The sequence below is a fragment of the Dermochelys coriacea genome, chromosome 1, assembly GCF_009764565.3.
Source record: "Dermochelys coriacea isolate rDerCor1 chromosome 1, rDerCor1.pri.v4, whole genome shotgun sequence".
Classification (NCBI taxonomy): Eukaryota; Metazoa; Chordata; order Testudines; family Dermochelyidae; genus Dermochelys; species Dermochelys coriacea.
The window spans coordinates 60,170,292-60,191,419 of record NC_050068.2 but is presented as its reverse complement, the minus strand read 5'-3'; the positions used below and the strand labels follow the sequence as shown (position 1 = coordinate 60,191,419).

Genomic DNA, 21,128 nt, shown 5'->3' with positions numbered 1-21,128 from the left:
AACATGGGTTACCATTTACATGTACAAATAAAGTACAGTAAGGGGCTATGATGACACTCAGTAAATGGTAATGAAAGGGATTTTAGATTTAGATGTCTTGCAAAGACTGGCTTCTTCCTTTTCTTCCCTCAAAACAATCCTTAAAAACATGTCCAATATTAACTGTTTCAGAATGATTCACCAGAATATTATTTTTCATCCACCTCCATATAAATCTTTTAATGTTCCAATATTTTGATTTTTATTTGAATCGCATCTTAGCTTTAAAGGTTGTTGAAAGAGCATACCATTTAGTTTTGGGTACTGGGAATAATTCTTTCTGAGAGGGGATATATTTCCAGTACTGAGCTGATTGAGATGCTTTCTGATAAAATGGACTAATCATGTCAAAGGGATCATGATGAGTGCTTAGAAATGTTTGAGTTGGGAATGCATTTGTACAATTCCATAGTGTGTTTATAGTTGGGAATGTTGCATGATTATTTGTTAAAATCTATTCATTCTGATTACTGTTCTACTCTTGTATTTTAACTGTGGTGTGACTTAAACAACTGGTCTGTAATGAACTTAGAGGTGAACGTTTTATACTACCTGGAAGCTGAGATTTGCTGCTTTCAGCTGGTGTATGTACAGCTGCTAGTAATTGCTAAAATCTTTCAGAATGGTATCATTTATGTTGTATTCTTTTAACATTATTTTATTGTCGTTTTTTTTCTTTTTTTAAAAAATTGGACTGCAGTAGAACTGTCCACACTCCATTCCTCTTCCGGGGAATTGTTAAATTATTACCTCTCCCACCGTAAAAAGAAAAAAAAAACTACAATAAAATAATGTTAAAAGAATAAGACTTCTACGTGACTTACCCCTATTGATCACATGCTTACATAGATTCATAGATATTAAGGTCAGAATGGACCATTATGATCATCTAGTCTGATCTTCTGCACAACGCAGGCCACAGAATCTCACCCACCCACTCCTGCGAAAAACCTCTCACCTATGTCTGAGCTATTGAAGTCCTCAAATCGTGGTTTAAAGACTTCAAGGAGCAGAGAATCCTCCAGCAAGTGACCCGTTCCCCATGCAACAGAGGAAGGTGAAAAACCTCCAGGGTCTCTTCCAATCTGCCCTGGAGGAAAATTCCTTCCCGACCCCAAATATATCAGCTAAACCCTGAGCATATGGGCAAGATTCACCAGCCAGATACCCAGGAAAGAATTCTCTGTAGTAACTCAGATCTCACCCCATGTAATGAAGTAAATAAGTGCAGTAGTTTGGGATTTTGTTGTGCCTCATTACTATTTGTATTGCAGTAGTGCTTACAGACCTCAATCAGGCATTGAAGCCCCATTATACATGCACTTGTGTACAGATAATGAAAAGATGATCCCTAACTGAAGAATTTAGAATCTAAAAAACTAGAGAAAGGGGATGGATACTAACAAATTGATGGATGTTTACAGAAAAAAATCTTGGCAGTCACATTTATCTTATTTGGTTAACACTTCTACATACAACATAAAGTACAACTATACATACAAAACGTTGGGGCCTAAATTAGCTGTTAACATTCAAGGAAGAGATCTTGGAGTCGTGGATAGTTCTCTCAAAACCTCTGCTCAGAGTGCAGTGGCAGTCAAAAAAACCCTAGGTGTTAGGAACTAATAGGAAAGGGATAGGTAATAAGACAGAACATACCAGAATGCCACAATATAAATCCACGGTATATCCACACCTTGAATGCTGCATGCAGTTATGATCACCCCATCTCAAAAAAAGATAGTTAGAATTGGAAAAGGTACAGAGAAGGGCAACAAAATTTATTAGGGATATGGAACAGTTTCCTATGAAGAGAGATTAAAAAGATTGGAACTGTTCAGATGGAAAAAGAGATGATGAAGGTCTGTAAAATCATGAATGGTGTCGAGAAAGTGAACAGGGAAGTGTTTTACCCTTCACATAACACAAGAATCAGGGGTCAGCTGATGAAATCAGTAGTCAGCAGGTTTAAAACAAACAAACAAAAAAGTACTACTTCACACAGTGCACAGTCATCCTGTGGAACTTGTTGCCGGGAGATGTTGTGAAGGCCAAAAGTATGAATGGGTTCAAAAAAGAATTAGATAAAAATATGTCCATCAATGGTTATTAGCCAAGATGCTCTGGGTGGCCCTAAACCTCTGACTGCCAGAAGCTGGGACTGGATGCAGGGGGTGGATTACTTGATAAATTGCCCTTTTCTGTTAATTTTCTCTGAAACATCTGGCACCAGTTGCTGTTGGAAGACAGGATATTGGCTAGGTCAGGGGTGGCCCCTCACTCTCTCTCCCTCTCCCCACTAGAGCCTCCTGCGCACCGCGTAACAGCTGATTGTGGTGGGCGGGAGGCATGGGGAAGTAACGGGAGGCACTGATAAGTGGGGCTACTGGCGGGCAGGAGTCACTGCAGGTTGGAGTGGGGGGAGCCGATGCGGGGCTACTGACATATTAGTGTGGCTCTTTGGCAATGTACATTGGTAAATTCTGGCTCCTTCTCAGACTGAGGTTGGCCACCCCTGGGCTAGATGGACCGTTGGTCTGACTCAATATGGCCATTCTTATGTTCTTATATTCTTCTCTTCCAGAAAAGTCATGAATCTAACATGACATTTGCAAACTACCTTTGAATCATTCTGCTTGTGTATAGCATCTCTCTTCACCCTACCCTTTGTCTGCCATGTCTGTCAGTTTACGCTAAGCAATTTTGAGACAAGGATGATTTCTTATATATGCTTGTACAGTGGTTAGCACCACCCTTCTTTTATTGATCTTGACTAGCAGTCTAGATACAGGCTTCAACAGAACATGAATAAAATAAGAAAATGTGAAATAATAAACACATTTCTATTTATCAGTTTTACCCACTCATAATAGAATTATTATTATTATTATTATTATTATTTTTTTAATGCGGAAATTACATGGGAAGAAGAGAAAAGCTCTGCAAAAATAAATGTTATTAGGGCTGCTGTGGCAATCACTCAAAAGTTAGGAAATACCAGAAATAAGGTTGCCCACTTAACCTTAATCTAGTCCCTTTTTGTGTATACCTTATGAGCCAGTCTTCAGTTAGGTTGATCCCATACTATTTTTTCTATAGGGATCCTGCCTCATTCAGTGTGTAGTATGGTCAATGCTCAGGGACTGAATCGGGGTTGTGTATTGATCAAGGCTGTTGTCTGTAGGATCCTTAACTTATTCACTTGGAAGTTATAAAACAGATTAAGCAGATGAGTGTAGGAAAAGAGTAAATGGTGTAATGGTTAAGGCTGCTGAATGACACGCAGGAGAATTGGCTTTTTTATTGACTTCTTGTGTGATGCTGAGCAAGTCACTTAACCAGACATTTTCAGAGGTGGTCACTAATTGTGTGTGATTTGCTTTCTGTGTGCCCAATATGAGAAACCTTTGCCTGAAGTTCAGAAGTGCTGAGCACTTATGACTACTGAAGTCAATGGAAGCTGTGGATGCTCAGCAGTAACACACTGCTGTCTCCAGGAATGAGCACTGGGTTAGGAACCGTGAGGCCCTACGTTTGAATCCTGGTTCTGTCATTGGCTCTTCATGTGGGTTTGGGCATGTCACTATTTCCCTAGCTATAAAATGAGGATTATAATACCTACTCACCTTCCTCACATGGGTAATAAGAATGATTTAGTTAATGCATATACCATGCTTTGAACATAAAAAGTGCTATTATCAAAAATAAGCAGTTGGAAGAATCCATCCCTAACTGCCTTAAATTGGGACACCCCAAATTAGTGGAAATTCTTGTGAGATTTGGCCTTAAAATCTGTGTCCTCATTTCTGATGTGTAAAAGCACTCCTTAACTTTCAGGGGTGTTGCAAAGACAGATTCATGAATGTGTTTGAGGCTCAGATACTATGGAGATGGGTGCCATAGAAAAGCTCATGGAGAAATCAATTCCATATGTAGTGCAAGTATGGATGGTGTACAGGAGAGAAGGTATAGGGCCACATTGGTGAGAATAAAAAGAAATACTCAACAGTAGCCTCAGTCCCTGAGTACCATCCATCCTTTGTGAGACAGGTGCTGTGGAAGAAATGTGTGGTCATTTAATTGAAAACGGTGACATAATGAACTTGTGTAGGTTATAGTTGCATGGGCAACCTTAGTGCTGACACTTTCTAAATTTTGAATGCTTAACTTTGCAAACTGAATATTTTCACACAGTTTTTGTATGTAGTGGGTATACACAGATGAAAGTAAAATTACTCTTTTCTTTTAAATTGATATTGTTCCTTGAGAGTATGTGTATGTCTGTGACCTGCATGTTTATTCACTAGTTGATGTGAATTATAAGCTTTGTATCTATGAGATAGCTGGAGCTGTAGCAAGCCAATCATACACTTAACAAATCTAAATTCAGGTTTCAAAATCTTGACATGAATTCATAGCAAGCCCTGAACAACTGCTACTTAACGCATATATTCCTTTTGGACAATTTGTCACTCGTATTCTTTTCCTGAACTTGCCAGTGGGCAATCTTGATGTCTTCTGTTCTGGTGGGAAGAGATGCATCCTCTTTATAGTTTTCCTTGTGCATTGAAGCAAAAGGAGTTAATTATATGATATACCTCAGGCACTACAGCGTGAACCTAGTGTATAAATTTTGTCTGCCACAAATATTCATGTGCTGGCAAATTATAGACACAAACACTTAATTCTTAAATTGTCTGTAGATGGATAAACCTAATATAGTACAGAATGTGAAATAATGCGGAAAGAAAATAAATGATTTAGAGTATTTTAGATTTTGATGACATTTGCGCTGGAAAATATGCAATACAGTGCAAACATTTCTGTAGGGCAGGGAGAACAGTAAAATTTTTATGGAAATTTGTATAAGGTTATGTAATTTTGTGCAACAATTTAAGAAAGATTTGCTGTTAGGCTCAAATTAGATTTCCTTTCTTCCACTTAAATTTTTTAACATATTTACTAATAACGTTTTGAAGGAAAGCTGTAACTCTGTGAAATATGGTTATCAACAAGAGTTATGGTGCAATACTCAAATTAATTACTCTCCAAAAACACACACAACCTAATTGTTAAAAAACCCATTCAAGTGTGAAATGTGCCATTTTCCAGCTTGTGAAGTTATATGTGACAAGAATCTCTAATTGCCTCCTATTTAGTGTCTTCAGGACTGAGCAGATACACACAACATTTATATTATGAACTTTTCACTAGTGCCTGGAAACCCTAGTCAGGATTGAGGCTTCATTTGCTATACAAACACAGAGTAGGATAACAATACCCGCCCCACAGTTTATACAGTCTAGATTAAAACATGGAACAAAAATGGATATTACAAACATTAGGAAGAAGTCTATCCTTGAAGTCTTTAAACCACGATTTGAGGACTTCAATAGCTCAGATATAGGTGAGAGGTTTTTCGCAGGAGTGGGTGGGTGAGATTCTGTGGCCTGCGTTGTGCAGGAGGTCAGACTAGATGATCATAATGGTCCCTTCTGACCTTAATATCTATGAATCTATGAATCTAAGTAGGGAGAGAATACTAGTGTAAGGACAAGAGCATGCATTAACATGGGCCAGCAATTATAAATTTCAGAAGTCCCTAATGGCCAACTTTACATTTCAATATACTATGAATATTTTATTATATTTATTTGCTTTAACAGCACTGTCATGTTTTCAGCTTGCAGTGGTTTTCTTTCAGTAGCAATTAATGTTTACCTTAATTGTAATTTATTTCAATAATAAAGAAAGTTTGTGTCTCATGCAGACAATTTGAGTTCACTTCAGAGCTTTCAATCTAGATCACTACTCTTGGCATGTGCTGTCTGAACTGAAGGCCACAAGGTTCTGTTCTAAGTGCAAAGTTTGTGTTCCTTTTGTGTTCCTGCCTCTCTAGACATGTCAGACATGCCTAGGTTGTTGATGTAGTACACTAAACCAAAATACTCTCCTCGCTCAGAATCTGCAGGATCTTCCTCCATGTCCTTTGTGATGAATCACCAGAGTGAGCCTCACATTACAAAACCAGGCTCCACAGACTAGATAGAGGATTATAATGCCTTGTCACTGCTACTTTAGGTGGGGCTCCCGGAAGATAAGGCATCTTCAGCCTCGTAATTTTTTCAGAACAAATGAACATCTATTTTCCCCCTGTTTTTTCAGTTCTGTGATGCAAACACGTTGTCTTCTACTGACTTCAGACCTGATGGTGGAAATATTGTGGGAGCTGAAAGCCTTAGACAAAGCACTCTGAGTATTAATAAGACTAGAACCCTCAAAGACCTTTTCTTGATCTTACTGATTTTTTTCAACCAAGCTTGCAGGATCTCTAATTTATTTCTCAGTGTCACTGGTTTCAACATTGAACAAATATACTGCTTTCTCCCTCATACTTTCCACAGGGTTTAACATCTCTGATGTCTGTAAGCACTAGGGAGTTAACAAACTATACTAAATTTGGTGTTGCAGTTGCTTATTCTATTTGTTTCTGAACACTTATTACCCTCATCACTCATTTGTTTGCTTAATTCTCCTTCCTTCTTCGACAGTTTCTTTATTCACTCCTGACCTGTTCTCTTTTCTCAATCTATTAATCATCTCACAAATTTAAGATCTATTTCTAAGGTGTGGGGCTGCAGTAGCATCTCTGTATTTAGTACGTTATATTAGAAATACAATTGTGAATTTCCATTCCCCAAACATCCACAAAAAAGCACTTTCTGTCAGAAATTTTGCATATGATAAACCAAAACAGAATTTTTTAGTAGTTTTGAGATTAATCAGACTCATCCATTTGAGATATGTGACTTCAAAGAAACAACTGCTGTTTAATATTTGGAAAGGTCTTTTATTGTGTGTCTTTGCCATTGCATATCTTGAGTGTGGTGTTGGAATGCCAATTTCTCACATTTTCTAGGCTTCAAGTAGAACTAGCATTTAAGAGTATTTTTAATTACACTATTTGGATAATAGAAAAGGTATTTGCTATTGGAGAAAAACAGATTTCTGGTTGCTTCTCTAAATGTCCACAAAGATAACATATTTTGAGATGACCCATGAGTATCTAATATAGGGATCTATAGTAGGCTGTGGTCTGCTCCTGGCTTCTTGCATCACAGAAACCTGCTCAGAAACCTCCACTGGTTAGGTATCCACACTATGTTGTTTATATGTGCTCCCTCCAACAACATCTTTACGGTCCTGTGCAGCAATGCTATTTACAGTGTGTGCTTTTGGCCCTTTCTCCAAGGCCTGAGGAGCAGAGGTCTCCCTTCTCTAGGATCTTTGTGAGAGTGGGCTCAGTTAGCCTGTTCACCCCACCCCTTCCTTCCTTGTGCCCTTCTTGTCAATCTTGAGCTGATGGGCTAATTGTATCTTTAGCTCACCCAGGCCCTGCCCCCCTTGGGATAATTGAAGTTAATTATGTAATCAGCGTTCTCTGGGGAACTAATTGGTGGCAGAGTGATCAGAGTGCAGACATCACCTGTTAACTCTCTGCACTCTTTCATAGGATCATACAAACAGACTATGCTATTGTAATTCTCATACCCACCCAAAAATGCAAACACATTTTTCAAGGACCAACTAATAGGGTTCCCCCCACCGTAATGAGTGGATAAACCAAGGTGTGTGTGTGTGAGATTTTCAATACCAACATTAACTAAATATTTGCAGACTTTTTGTGTGGATTATTTTTAAACAATCACCTTCTAATTTTTTGACTTTAAAATGTTGGTGTGTTAACTTGAGCTCAGATGTCTTCACAGTCTAGGAGTGATTTAAGTCAAAAGCTATTATGTACAATTGTAATTAACAGTTTGGGGACCTTTTTATTTCTGAAGTAATAAAGCAGAGTAATACTCTATTCTAGAGGTTTTTAAATGACATATCTGTAATGGAAATTGTTAATTTATAGCCACTACAGGTAGAAACTATTTTTTTAAAAGACTGTTTCTTAAGCTGCATGTGGTACTTATATCACACTTCAGTAAAATCATTCTCCAGAGTCTAGCGCTGCTGTTAGCAGGTGACTGTACTTTCCTCTCCTGTTTAGTTTACCTGATTATTAAGACTCTACAGCTCTCACACTGTCATCTACCACTCCTTAACATCGAACCCTAACTTTCTTCTGGAGTTCTCACCTCACTTCTCATCCATGCTTATTTCTGTGTAAATGATGATCTCTGGAGGCAAACATTTAAGTTTACATTCCATATATTGATATGTAGCATTTTTATCTTAAAAGTGCTTTATACAAGTTAATTTACTTGTCTCAAATATCTTCTTCCTTCTCGACTTCTTTAGTGAATGCCACACCCTTATCGTCTCTGTGACGGGGTTGGGCCAGATGGCTACAGGAGAGTGATAGAAGGCAGATATATTAGCCCCATGCTAAGTAGGTCCCTTTTCCCTGGGTAAGGTAACAGGGAAGGTTCCAGAACAATCAGGAACTTTCTGGAATCAATTAAAGCAGACAGGCTGATTAGAACACCTGCAGCCAATCAAGAAGCTGCTAGAATCATTTAAGGCAGGCTAATCAAGGCACCTGGGTTTAAAAAGGAGCTCATTTCAGTTTGTGGTGTGCATGTGAGGAGCTGGGAGCAAGAGGCACTAGGAGCTGAGCGTGAGAAGGCATACTGCTTGAGGACTGAGGAGTACATGCATTATCAGACACCAGGAGGAAGGTCCTATGGTGCGGATAAAGAAGGTGTTGGGAGGAGGCCATGGGGAAGTAGCCCAGGGAGTTGTAGCTATTGCACAGCTGTTCCAAGTGGCACTCTAGACAGCTGCATTCTACAGGGCCCTGGGCTGGAACCTGGAGTAGAGGTCAGGCCCGGGTTCCCCCCAAACCTCCCAACTCCTGATCAGACACAGGAGGGGTTGACCTGGACTGTGGGTTCACGAAAACGGCCAAACTGAGGGCTGCCGTGAATCTCCGAGGTGAGCAAATCCGCCAATAAGCACAAGACCCACTAAGGTAGAGGAGGAACTTTGTCACACTTCATAGACTTGTTTTTAATTGACATAGCAGAATTACCGCTCTTCTTCATTGAACTGCCCTTGGCTTCTCTATTGGTGCCCATCTCCTTAGGGTTGTCTACATTAGGAAGGATTATCTAACAAAAGGCTAGTCAGCCCCAACCTAATCAAAATCTTTTCACTAGTATAGACATAGATTAAAACCTCATTACCCCTCAGTTTAGCTGGTCGAGGTATAATGTTAGCTAACCTGACCCCTTTTTCTAAGCTCGACAAACTCTTAAACAAAACAACCTCTACGTCTCTTTCTCCAGCTGACTACTCAAAATTTTTATTCTTTCCTAATTTAGATGGAACAAATCCCCCTATGATGGTTGGTTATCTAAGTTCTGTTCTCTTGCTCTTATATAGCTTACTCCATTTATCATAAATCTGGACAGTTCCTCTAGTATGACAACCACCACAGGGCCTATAAAACTACTGTCTGGTATCTTGACTATCTGTCTGGAATCTGGTTTGTGTGTTTGCTCTGACATTTTCAAATCTTGCTTGACTCAGTATAGCACCTTTTTCAGAATGCTTAAAATCCAATATTCTGTTCTAAGTGCAGAATTTGCTGGCAATCCTCAATTCCTATTGAAACGTAACCTTCCTATTTCACCTTAAATCTTCCATCCCTTTCCACTTTGAACGAGAATAATTTTGCTAATGTTCTATGAAAAGATAACTACCACCACCACCTGAGCTACCTTTTAATATCTGTGATTTCCCTCCCCAAACCAATAGCTTCCTCTTTCCATTCACTTAGTTTGTTTTCTATCTGCTTGCTTGTTCTAGTCCAGTCTTTTAGAACCTTTCTGGATGTTTTCCTTTCAATGAATAAATGTACCTCATAACATAATGCTGTTCCTTTTTGGCTTGTTCTCTCTTGCCTCTGCCTAACCTGTCACACCAATCAACTGAATCACTGCTGAATTTTCATAAATTAACTTTTCAGCCATGCGTGTTCACTTTTTTGGGGCACAAGTGAGATGTCATAAAAGCTTACATTGTATTCTTTAAATTCTTTTTTTCCTCAGATTAGGAATTAAATAAATCATATCTACCTAAAAAGTATTTTCATCTCAGACTAGTTGACAATTATTCAGTTGTTATAGTTACAAATGCAATGATAATTTAACTAAGACATACGGCTGTTTAATGCAGTGTTATGGTGATGATATAAAACACTAGTCATTGGGGAAGCAAGCATTAAAGTTGATCAGCTCCTGCAGCATTAATCTCTCTGGAACACTCCCACACTAACATCAACATCCTGGACACCATAATCAGCTTCAACAATGGAATCCTATACACAAGAAACCCACGTATCACCATACCTACCTTCAAAGATACAGTAACCACTCCAAACACACCAAGAAATCTGTTATCTGCAGCCCGGCACTGAGATACCACAGAATATGGTCTGAGGCGAAAGTCTCGGATAAACACCGTAACACATTCAAAACCACTTTCACCAAACAAGGACACTCCACCAGAGAAATAAATCTCATAATGGAATACCCCAAGAGAACCTGCTTGGGTGCAGAAATAGAACCTCCTCTGACAGCAGACCTCTACTTGTCACTTACCCCATATGGATTCAATACAGGTGGTATAATCAAATAACTACAACCCATACTCAATGGGGACCCATCCTGAAAGAAATCGTTCTTGAACCCCCACTTCTGGCCTTTAAACAACCCTCCAAGCTCATCATCAGAAACAAGCTTCCCAGGATACACCAACTCATAGCAGCGCCAGACCCTGCCAGAACAACAGATGCAAAACCTGCAGACGCATTTCCACTTCTACAATGATCAGCACCCCCCACAAACGCATCTTTCAAGAGGAATGTGTAGGATACATGGATATCACATGTGGTATACCTCATTAAATGCCCCAATAACAATTAAGTGGGTGAAACCAGACGCTCACTATCCTTTTGAATGAACTCTCACAGGAAAATAAGTCAAAAATACGCTGTCACCTGTGGGTGAACACTTCTCACAAAGCAATCACTCTGTATCTGACCTATCAGTCCTCATCCTCGAAGAAAACCTGCACAACGCTGTAAGGCTATGTCTGCACTGGCAAATGAATGACCATTCAGAGATGTTTAAAAAAAACACCCCTTTCCCCAAAAGACAAAAGTTTTGCTGACGACAGGCGACGGTGTGAACAGCACTTTGTCGGCAGGAGCGCCCACAAACAGTGGCTACACTGTGCCTCTTAGTGTCATGGCTGTAGCAACACAGCCGTGTCGTTAAAAGTGGCGTAGTGTAGACAGAGCCTAAGCTTGCTAGTGTAGACATGGCCTGAGTTGCAATTCCTTTTGGTAAAAAAAACAGGAGGACTTGTGGCACCTTAGAGACTAACAAATTTATTTGAGCATTAGCTTTCGTGGGCTACAGGGCTACTCCTGTTCTTTTTGTGGATACAGATTAACATGGCTGCTACTCTAAATTCCTTTTGGTGTTCCTCCTATGGGTGAAGCTATATTCTGCCTAATATTTAGGGCTGAACCTAACAGTTCAGTCTAATTAGTAGTACAGTCGAGGGTAAACTGAGTTTACTCCTTATTTAGGGAATATGGAGTTTAGGGTGGTTTATTTTATTTTTTTTTTTTTAAACCATTACACCATTAGTCTAACCCTTAACAAGAAAAAGAGGAAAAGAAAATACTTCACCTGTACATAGTGCCCAAGCTAGCATTGCCAGAACAATCAGCTTCAGGTATTTTCTGACCTTTGAGCACTTGATTCTGTAACTCCAGTGTATCAATATTAACACTTAGCATGCAATTTTCTTTTTTTTTCTTTTTTTTTTTTTCTTTTTTTTAAATCCCTGAAGATAATTGGTTTGCATATCTTACTAGTTTCTCTGGCAAAAGTCAGCTGTGTTTGAATTCAAATGTACACCTAACTAGGTGTGCACACATGCAATGTATAGATTTATTGGTGCATCTGTAGACTAAAAAGGAAACCTTTTCTATTTGAAAATTGCATACTGTGAATATCCAACAATGGTTCAAACTGAGCAAATGTACAGGTCTGCCAAGTCTGTATCCAGTTGCAAACAAACTGTTTTTACTATAATCTTGTCTAATGCAATGTCTCCAGTTTTTAAATTGTGGAGAGGGAGAAAATTCTCTTGTCCCCCTGCGTAAATCCTTATTCAGACAGCTGAAGGGATTTTGCATAAACTTTTTGGAAAATACACTTTCAGAGACAGAGCGTGACAAATTCTGGACAGGAGGTAGATGTCGATATGGCAGCAGGCGCTCTCAAGTGCTTGCTATGAAACATTGATGCTAATGATATTTTAAATGAGAATTGGGAAGCTTTCTAATAAGAATTGTTTAATAGCCTGAATCCTTGAGACTTAAACCACAAATTTTGTAATATAATGGGTAAAATTTGTTTCTTAGTCCTGGGCATAGGATTCTTTTTCTCCCCTGGGCATATCTGACCTCAAATACAACTTGAATTATTATCTTGAATTATTTCAGATAGTAATGTAATCAGCTACTAGAAGGGAGCGCGCACCCTGGACTTAAGTTTTGTCAAGTAAAAAGCTTTCATTTAACCTTTTTAAAAGCATTGTAGTGTGATTTACTCTTTTTTGTAAACATATTTGTGATGGGGTTGGGTTTTATGCTATTATGGGTAGGCTGGTGTGGTAATTTAAGTATGGACTACCATTTTTTAATAGTGAAGAACAATTTCCCTTAGTAAAGGGAGAATCACCAGATCTGCGCTCTCCCTTCCCCCAGTCCCTTTTTTTGAGTGTGAAATCTTAAGGTAAAGAAAATAGTACTTTTCTGACATTAAACCACTTCAATTTCTTTAAAGGTCAAATGCCAAGAAGTCAGTTGAAAAGGTAAAAGACAGTATATCTTTTGTATTAATGATTGTTACAATCAAAATAAATATTTACTATTTTTTTATTTAAAATTCAGTAGTCACTTTAAATCCCAATCAGGCATTCAATAGAACTGAAGATTATATCCAAAAATGTTTAAGAAAATGGATGATTTGACATCTTATGAATGACAGCCTCCTCCAGACTTTGTGCTTATACAGTTTTTGTTTTGACAGTACTGGAAACAAACTTCTTTGATTTGTAGGGCAGTTATGGTGCTTTCTTAGGTTGCCTGCCTAGTTACTATTACCCATTCTAGTATAGAGATGACAAGTCCACTAAAGGTTTTCTTACAGTTTGTTCACAGTTATTTTGTGCCATGATATCGCTTTTTGCTATAGTTCAGTGTCCATTAAAAATCAGAAAAATATGGGAATGGATCTTGTTCATAACTCTGAACAAAACGTTATAGGTCTTTCAAAAGTTTACAACTGAATGTTGACTTAATACAGCTCTGAAACTTGATTATGCAGAAGAAAAATATTGCTTTTAACCATCTTAATTTAAATGAAACAAACATGGAAACAGTTTCCTTATCTTGTCAAATCTTTTTTTAAACTTTCCCTTTATTTTTTTAGTAGTTTAACACAGTACTGTACTGTATTTGCTTTTTTTTTTTTTTTTAATTTACTTTTTGGTCTCCACTGCTAACAGATGGTGTGCTTTCAGTTCCAAATGAGGTGTGTGGTTGTCCGGTCAGTTTGTAACTTTGAGGTTGTACTGTATCAAACTTGTTGCATGTAAGTTTTCACATTCACTTCAGACAGGAGTCATCGATAGCGCTATGTTTACTAATTTAATGGCTAATGACGTTTCTTGAAAAGTATACTGATTTGAAAGCGTTTTGTGAAAATGACAATGTAGTGATTTTTTAGAAACTACTTCAGTTTAAAATGGTAACTTTCCCACATACCACTATGCTATAATTATTCCTGAGTGAAAAAGAAAAGGAGTACTTGTGGCACCTTAGAGACTATCAAATAAATTTGTTAGTCTCTAAGGTGCCACAAGTACTCCTTTTCTTTTTTGCGAATACAGCCTAACACGGCTGCTACTCTTATTCCTGAGTGTTGTACCTAGAAGCTAAATAGAAAAATGCATGGTTTGGAGTGGTGATCTTATGCATTTTGGGGAGGAATTCCAGAGAGATTTCAATAAATTTTTTTTTCCCCACATGGAAATACCATTTTGAGTCATTAAGTGTGTCTATTTTCTTGTCTGGAAATTTCAGTCCTCTCTATATTGCAAATTGTCTAGTGAGACACACAGTTATTCCCAGGTTTCCCAGTTATTATTGAAGTACAGTTCCAAGTTGCAGGATAGACACACGGTGTATTCCCATTTCTTGTTAAAAATTGGTTTGGTCCTGTCTAAAACCCAAGACAGAATGATGCTTTAAGCTTGTCTAGTGACAGTCGTGTTGTTCAACATGATTGAAATTTTAGTGCAGTGAGAATCCTATTTTGAATGAATTTTTTTTTTATTTTTTCCTATGTAGAATTCATTTTTTATACTAATAAAGCGAAGAACTCCAGTCTTATTTAGTAAGAAACTACTGTTTTTAAAAATTTAATGAGCGTCAATTTCTTCACACTTGATTTCAGTTGAACGGTGCATGGTTGATAGAGTCAAAGGGCCAAATTCAGACCTTGCATAAGCTGGTGCAACTCCAACTGACCCAAAGGTGAGGTGAATAGGAATTGCACCTGCTTATATGAAGGTTGTGTTTGGTACAAGTTTTCTTATTGACAGATATTTAACTAATGTTTACTTCTGGATTTATTAATTCTAGTTGCACTGTGGATGATGTAACTTGTTCTCTTAATAAAAATTGTATATGAAAGAAAGAACTGGATAAATATTAAGGAACTGAGAAGGGAGAGAAAAGCTTCATCTGCCCCTTACATTGATGCATTTTAAATATCAGCAGGTGATCTATTCAGAATTCAAAGTTCCACTTACTGGTTAGTAATACATTATACAAAGGAATAGATCTGTTAATTTGCCACTCTTTATGAACAGCAACAAGTAGAAAATGTCAACTTCAAAATTTGAACGTAATATGTAATTGAAAACCTGTTACATTAAATTTTATGCAAAACCTTTGAATAAACCATTCAAAATATATACTTTTGAAATATATCTAGTTCTCTACCTACCTTTATGCATTCACATATTTCCTGTAATAAAAAGTAAAGTAAACTAACATTATTTGGCTTTTGTTATTGGAGGCATTTTTTCAGGGATTCTCAGCAAATGAATGATGTAGCTGTAAATTTGATGATTCAAAGACACGAGCTCTGAAATCTGTTTAATTTTAAAATCAAATTGATGGCTTTTACAGCCTTATATTGTTGTAATTTCAGTATAATTCAGCTCTGAATAGATTTGCAGAAAATGTAATGAACACTCAAAATGTTTTATTCCAGTTAAAATCCAGTGTGAATTTTGTCATAAGCAAAACATGTTTCAAGCTTGCATATTATATGAAAATACTTTCACCGTTGTTCAACTGAACAATAAGGTGTATGCATGTTAATCATACAAGTACATAAAACATTTCAGCTAGACTCTCTGGGTGAAAGACAATGTGAAGGAAAAATATATGCAAATAGCAGCAGCATTCAATCTGTATTTACAATGTTTAGCAGACATTTTTATTAAATTTAAACATAAGATACTTGTTCAGCCTAAATAACCCAGAGATGAATGTCATTATGGAATTTACATACCATTAGCTCACATTAATTCATTAGCAGCAGAGCTCTGTGGTACAGGGCTAGTTAGATACATTATTTGTGATGTCTGGATGCTGTAGTTTAATGAGGTTTACTGGCTGCATGCTTGTTGCCTTTGTCTGGTGATAGAAGTAATTACTTGATAAAATGAAGTGCATCGCTGTGAACAATTGACCCTTTGGAACAATCCAGACTTGTCAGCAGTCTAAATCCACATTTTAAAGCCATCATTATAGCCTCAAACTTAAGAGTTTCCAGGGTGCAGACAAAGGTGTTGTCTTCCTTCAGTACAAGTCGTGTACCATTTTCTGACTTTATGAAGTATTTGAATTGAATAATATTTGAAGATATTGAAAACTCCTCTGGAAATCCATCCAGCCTGCTTTTTGACACCAGAACAATGCGAGATTTGATTTTTGCTATGAAATCAGGAGCATTACAAAAGATCCTAAGACCTTGTGAACGGTCGTGGCTGTCAGTTATTTCCAGAAAAGTAGTCTCTCTGGATGCTAGCTGTTCTTTCTCCCACCTTGATTTCACTGCATCAGCTAACATTTTAAGCTGAAAAAAATCTGCTTCTTGTGCCAAAAGTTGATTTTCTCGAAACCCCTCTGGTAGAAGAAGTTCTCCGTTTCGTAGGAAGTTCAGAATGTGCCTGAAAAGGAGTCCATCCCTGTCTATGAAATAATGGCCATCTGCATCAAATGGACAGAGGATTTTTCCATTTACCACACCTTCAAGAAAAGAGTCTGGGTACTTGGTTAGTGTTTGTTTTTGTGTAATGTACAGGTATCCACCAACATTGAGAGTAATCAGAGGCATTTTACAGTTCTTGCCTTCTTCAGTACCCTCAGAGTTGATGTGCTTTTCTTCATGTTCCTTTTCTCTTCTGTTTATTTTTCGCTCCATTCTTACAGCCAAGTTAAAAAGACAGCTATCTTGCCTTGTTCTTGTGTGCTTGAAGAGATTTTTTTGCACCTTTATTCAGCTCCAGCACGGTGATGGAATGGAAGTGCTGCTAGCATTGCATGGATTGTCAGCTCAGTTCAGTTTTGTAGTAGGTGGCGTATCAGCTATGTATGCAGAGAGATATCAGGAGTATGGCTGTAAGGAGAATTTGCATTTAACTGTGTAAGGGAAGAGGATGGATGTAAAACCTGTTTTAATTATTTTCTTTGAAGTCTGGTAGGTTTAAATTATTTAAAAATAGCATTTTGAATTACTCTGTGCAGAATGGACAATACCTTTTTACTGACCAGTTAAATTTTAATATTTACTTTAAAAATGTGTTTATAATGTGGAATTGCTAAAGAATGTTTAGCACTGAGAATGTTGTAGTGGTAGCTTTGTTTCCTTTTTTAGGTATTTTTGGTTTTATACAATACCTTTACAAAAAGCAAATTGTGATACTGTTTAAAGTACTTCACCTATTTAATGGAAGATAGATGAAAACAGATGATTGTGTGTGTATACCTTATGTATGAAACACCCAGTGGCTTAAAATTTGATCAGAAAATCTTTCAAAGTAGTATTATAAAACATTTCTGATCTAATTGGTTTAGCATATAGTGAAAACTGTCATTTTTTGTTGACTCAGCTACCCTCAGCAAGGCAAAAAATATAGCCTTTTTCAGGTTTTGTATCCTTTTGATATTAAAAGGTCTCTCTTTACCATAGATTAAAAACTATTGTAGAGAAAAGGGACATTTATTACTTGTATTGGTAATTTTAAAATAACCAGTGTTAGATTTCACAGATTATCTTATATTTAATCAAAACAATTCTGTTGTCATGCAGAACAAAGGGCCAGTGTACCTATAGAAATCTTTGAATATCACATAACACTATAGCTTAGCAACACTTGAGTAAGGGAGAAAACACTGACAAAGTATTCTTGAATCAAATGGCTGTCTCATTTCTCTGTATGAAGCTGAGATTAAAGGTTCATTTGAAATTACCTTTTTAAAAAAGGTTTTCCTCTATAAACATTTGCAGCTGGAGAGAGGAAAAGGAAAGCTGAACAAACCTTTGTGTATTTCTTTAGGGAGTGTGCGGGAGATGGAGGGTAGTGTATGCAGTATGCATTCCAAAGCAAGGTAGAGATTTAACACTTATCTTAGCCTGAACATGGAAATCAGAGATTCAGATTTTTTTTTATTAATAATGTATTTTTCAGTCTACAAGCAGATGTCTATTGCTTTGGCCTGCTAACAACAAAGTCAATTGTCCCTTTGTGAAAAGGATTATCTGTGCCTCTGTTTATGTTAAGACTATCTTCATACTGCTCCCAATAGATGCATTAGCAATTACTTATAGATACTTTAGAAACATTGCTTTAATGATGTGATTTTTTTATTGATTAATATGACTGTGTACCTGTTGATGTAAATAACATGCTGATTCTACTTGTTGCCCCTATACTTCAATATCCCCAGTCTACAGAGCTGCTCTTCTAAATCTTTTGTCTGCTGCTATGTATAACATATTAAGCATTATTTTATTAATTAGACTCTGCGTATCAGGCATTACAAAGTCAGTGTTTAAATTTATCATTTTGATGCCCTCGTGTTTAGTATCACTTCAATTTGAAGAGATTTTAATCATTTAATAACTAGAATATACTAACCTTTTGAAAATCAACTCTTATGATGAAAAGAAAAGGAGTACTTGTGGCACCTTAGAGACTAACAAATTTGTTAGTCTCTAAGGTGCCACAAGTACTCCTTTTCTTTTTGCGAATACAGACTAACACGGCTGCTACTCTGAAACTCTTATGATAGTAAGAGTTAAAGGTATTTGGAGAGAGAGAAAAACAGGTGGTGTATTTTTGACATAAGCTTTATGGATAATAATTTGCCACTGTGGGAGACTTTTGCTCAAATCCAGTTAATAGTCAAGTGTTGGACTCCATTTGATCAAGTTTGATGTGGGTTTTAATCTTATAACCAACTGTAAGAATCGTAGTGGTAATTGATCAATCCTTTGATTGACTCTGGTGTCATTCTATCTTGCATGGTGATCTTGTCATCTCTTTGAAGCTAAGCTGGATCACTGCTGGATGGGAGATTTCCAAAGAAAGCCCAGATTTGTAAAGGACTTTGAAATCCTTCGTGGCAAACCGAGCTGTATAAATTTAAGACAGGGCAGCTGCAAAACAGTATCCATTCCTTAGCTTCCTATGCTCATTATCTTCTGAAACCTCTGTGTTTGGGGCTGAAATTTTCCAGGTTTGGCTATAGTTAAATATTTTTGAAAGGTCAGGCTAAATCTCTTCAGCTGTTTAGAGAGTAAAAAATGTCAGCAAGCTGTTAGCTGCCATCCCCAGGAGTGGGGGCGAAGGTGAAGGAGGAGAAAGAGAATGTGTGTGTGTCTAGATACAGGAATTTACAGGTTCAGCTGCTGACTCAAGGTGAATGTCCAGTGTGCCTATCCTTAAACTTACGAAAATTACATAAGAGTTAGTCTTCCACACCATACCCCCACAAACCTTAACTCTGCCCTCTTGCAGTTGGCAATAGGCAGTTTGACAAAACCATACCTTACTTGTCCACAAAATCTGCAATTTTTTGTGGTGTTTGTGCTCAACACAGCGTTATGTCATTCTTCAGACACTCCTTACTGAATTAGATGTAGTTGTATTGATGCAGAAATTAGTTACAGCAAGTTGCTAGATATCAAACTGCCATCTGAGCAGAGGAGCAGCTGCAGCTAGAGGAATTGGGGATCCTTTTTTTTTTTTTTTTTTTCCCCTGGGCTGTGATATTCAGGAGATCAAACTGGATGAGCACAATGGCCCTTCTTGGCACAAAAATCCAAGTGTGTGTGAAAGAGTTTCTGATGATGTCTGTAGGGTTTTAGGACCGCTAGAATGACTGTGACCTCTATAAGTTGACATTCCACTGGACATATCAAGAAATAGGGGAATGTAAAAGTGCATCACCCCAATCTAACTCTTGCATATTCTCAGTGCCCAGCACAAAACCCAGATCTACACTGGCATTCATACAGTAACCTGTATACTCTGTGCTGTGCTATTTCCCTGAAGCATTCTAGCAGTGTGATGGCATGCTTCACAGTGCACCATGACCCTCAGTTGGGGCTAACCTAAGGTGAAGTCCAAGAAAGAATAACTTGGACAAGGATTGAATAGCTGTTGATATCGAGCAACTCTTTGGTGGTTTGTCTGGAGTAGGTGAATTGGTTGAGTGAAGGTCATGCCTAGCTAGCTCACGTCCACTAATTCTGACCTACACGTGATCTTGATTACAGTGAACATGAGGCCTAAGTGTTTCCCCACACTACTGTTGTGTATTTTCCACACTGCCTGGGAAAGGTACAACCCTATAATCTCTCACAGGGACTTGAGACATACCAAAAGGAGACTGAGTTAAGATTGCGTGGTGTGAGAGACATTACCTAAACAATGTGTTTCCTGGTTTTCAGAGATCCAGGCATAGGTTCATTTGACATTCTAAGGGTACAGATCACTGCTGGTCAATCTGAAGTATGTGTTAATAAAGTTTTTTGGGCAGTGTTTTTTTGAGAAAATGGTGACAGTGAGGTGGGCATGATTGAGGGCGGAATGAGTGGTTTTCTTGGGAACACCTTCCTGTCTCTCAGCTACCTGTTTGACCTTTCATGCCCCTTGGGCTGAAGGATCATGTGGAGGAGGGAAGGTGGTAATCAATAGGTTGTTAAGGTATCATATACAAGCTGGAGGTGAGCTCCAGCCTCCATAGCTGCTTCAGGGGCTAGGGAACAGGTCTCTGTACAATCCTCGGCAGCACAGGAGCATTGCGGTGAAGCGACCCATACATCTCAGTGGGATGCTCTCAGGTGAATGAGAACATTTTATGGCGGTGAATGCAGCCTGACATCCAGTTCTGAGAAGTGCGAACTGCACTGTTCATCTCAATTAGTGTTCTCCTTCCCCCTCTCCCAAAGTACACAAAACCCTGTTGTGGCACACCAGTGTTCCAAACGAGTTTTAAAGCTCTTTGGGGTGGGGACTGTCTTTTTGTTTTGTTCTGTTTTTACAATACCTAGCACAATGGGCCCTATTTCATACCTAGGGCTCCTCAGTACTGTGGTAATAAAAATAAATAATCTCACTGTGCGCCTGTATTTTAGAGCACGTAGATTATTAAAATCAGCTTCTTGTGGGGAGAGGTGTATCTAAGGAGCTCTTTGACCAAATGTGCCCAACTAGCTAGACTTGGCCCTAATATGGAACAAAAAATTTCATGGTAGTTTGAGAATCCATGTGAATTGTAGAACACTTAGAAATACCTACTCTTAGACAAGGCAAAACTTCACAAAGGAACCCCTTCCCCAAAACGGAATGAATGGCAAAGTGTAGTAATGTTCATAGACATTTGCAGGAAACCGCTGGGGAGAGGAATTGAG

The 21,128-nt window shown here is 38.0% G+C and overlaps 2 protein-coding genes across 6 annotated transcripts in view; one reads left to right on the top strand and one right to left on the bottom strand.

Moving 5' to 3' along the window:
- The window catches only part of GTF2F2 (general transcription factor IIF subunit 2), a 142,793-nt gene that overhangs the window by 24,730 nt on the left and 96,935 nt on the right, over positions 1–21,128 (top strand). The gene's annotated exons all lie outside the window — the stretch shown is intronic.
- Positions 15,393–16,818, bottom strand: KCTD4 (potassium channel tetramerization domain containing 4). The gene has a single exon (XM_038381067.2). The coding sequence runs from the start codon at positions 16,629–16,631 to the stop codon at positions 15,858–15,860; it is 774 nt and encodes a 257-aa protein (XP_038236995.1). The 5' UTR covers positions 16,632–16,818; the 3' UTR covers positions 15,393–15,857.

What these genes read in the sequence shown, in the direction of transcription:
- KCTD4 (XM_038381067.2), bottom strand. Translation starts at nt 16,631, where the DNA reads ATGGAGCGAAAAATAAACAGAAGAGAAAAGGAACATGAAGAAAAGCAC.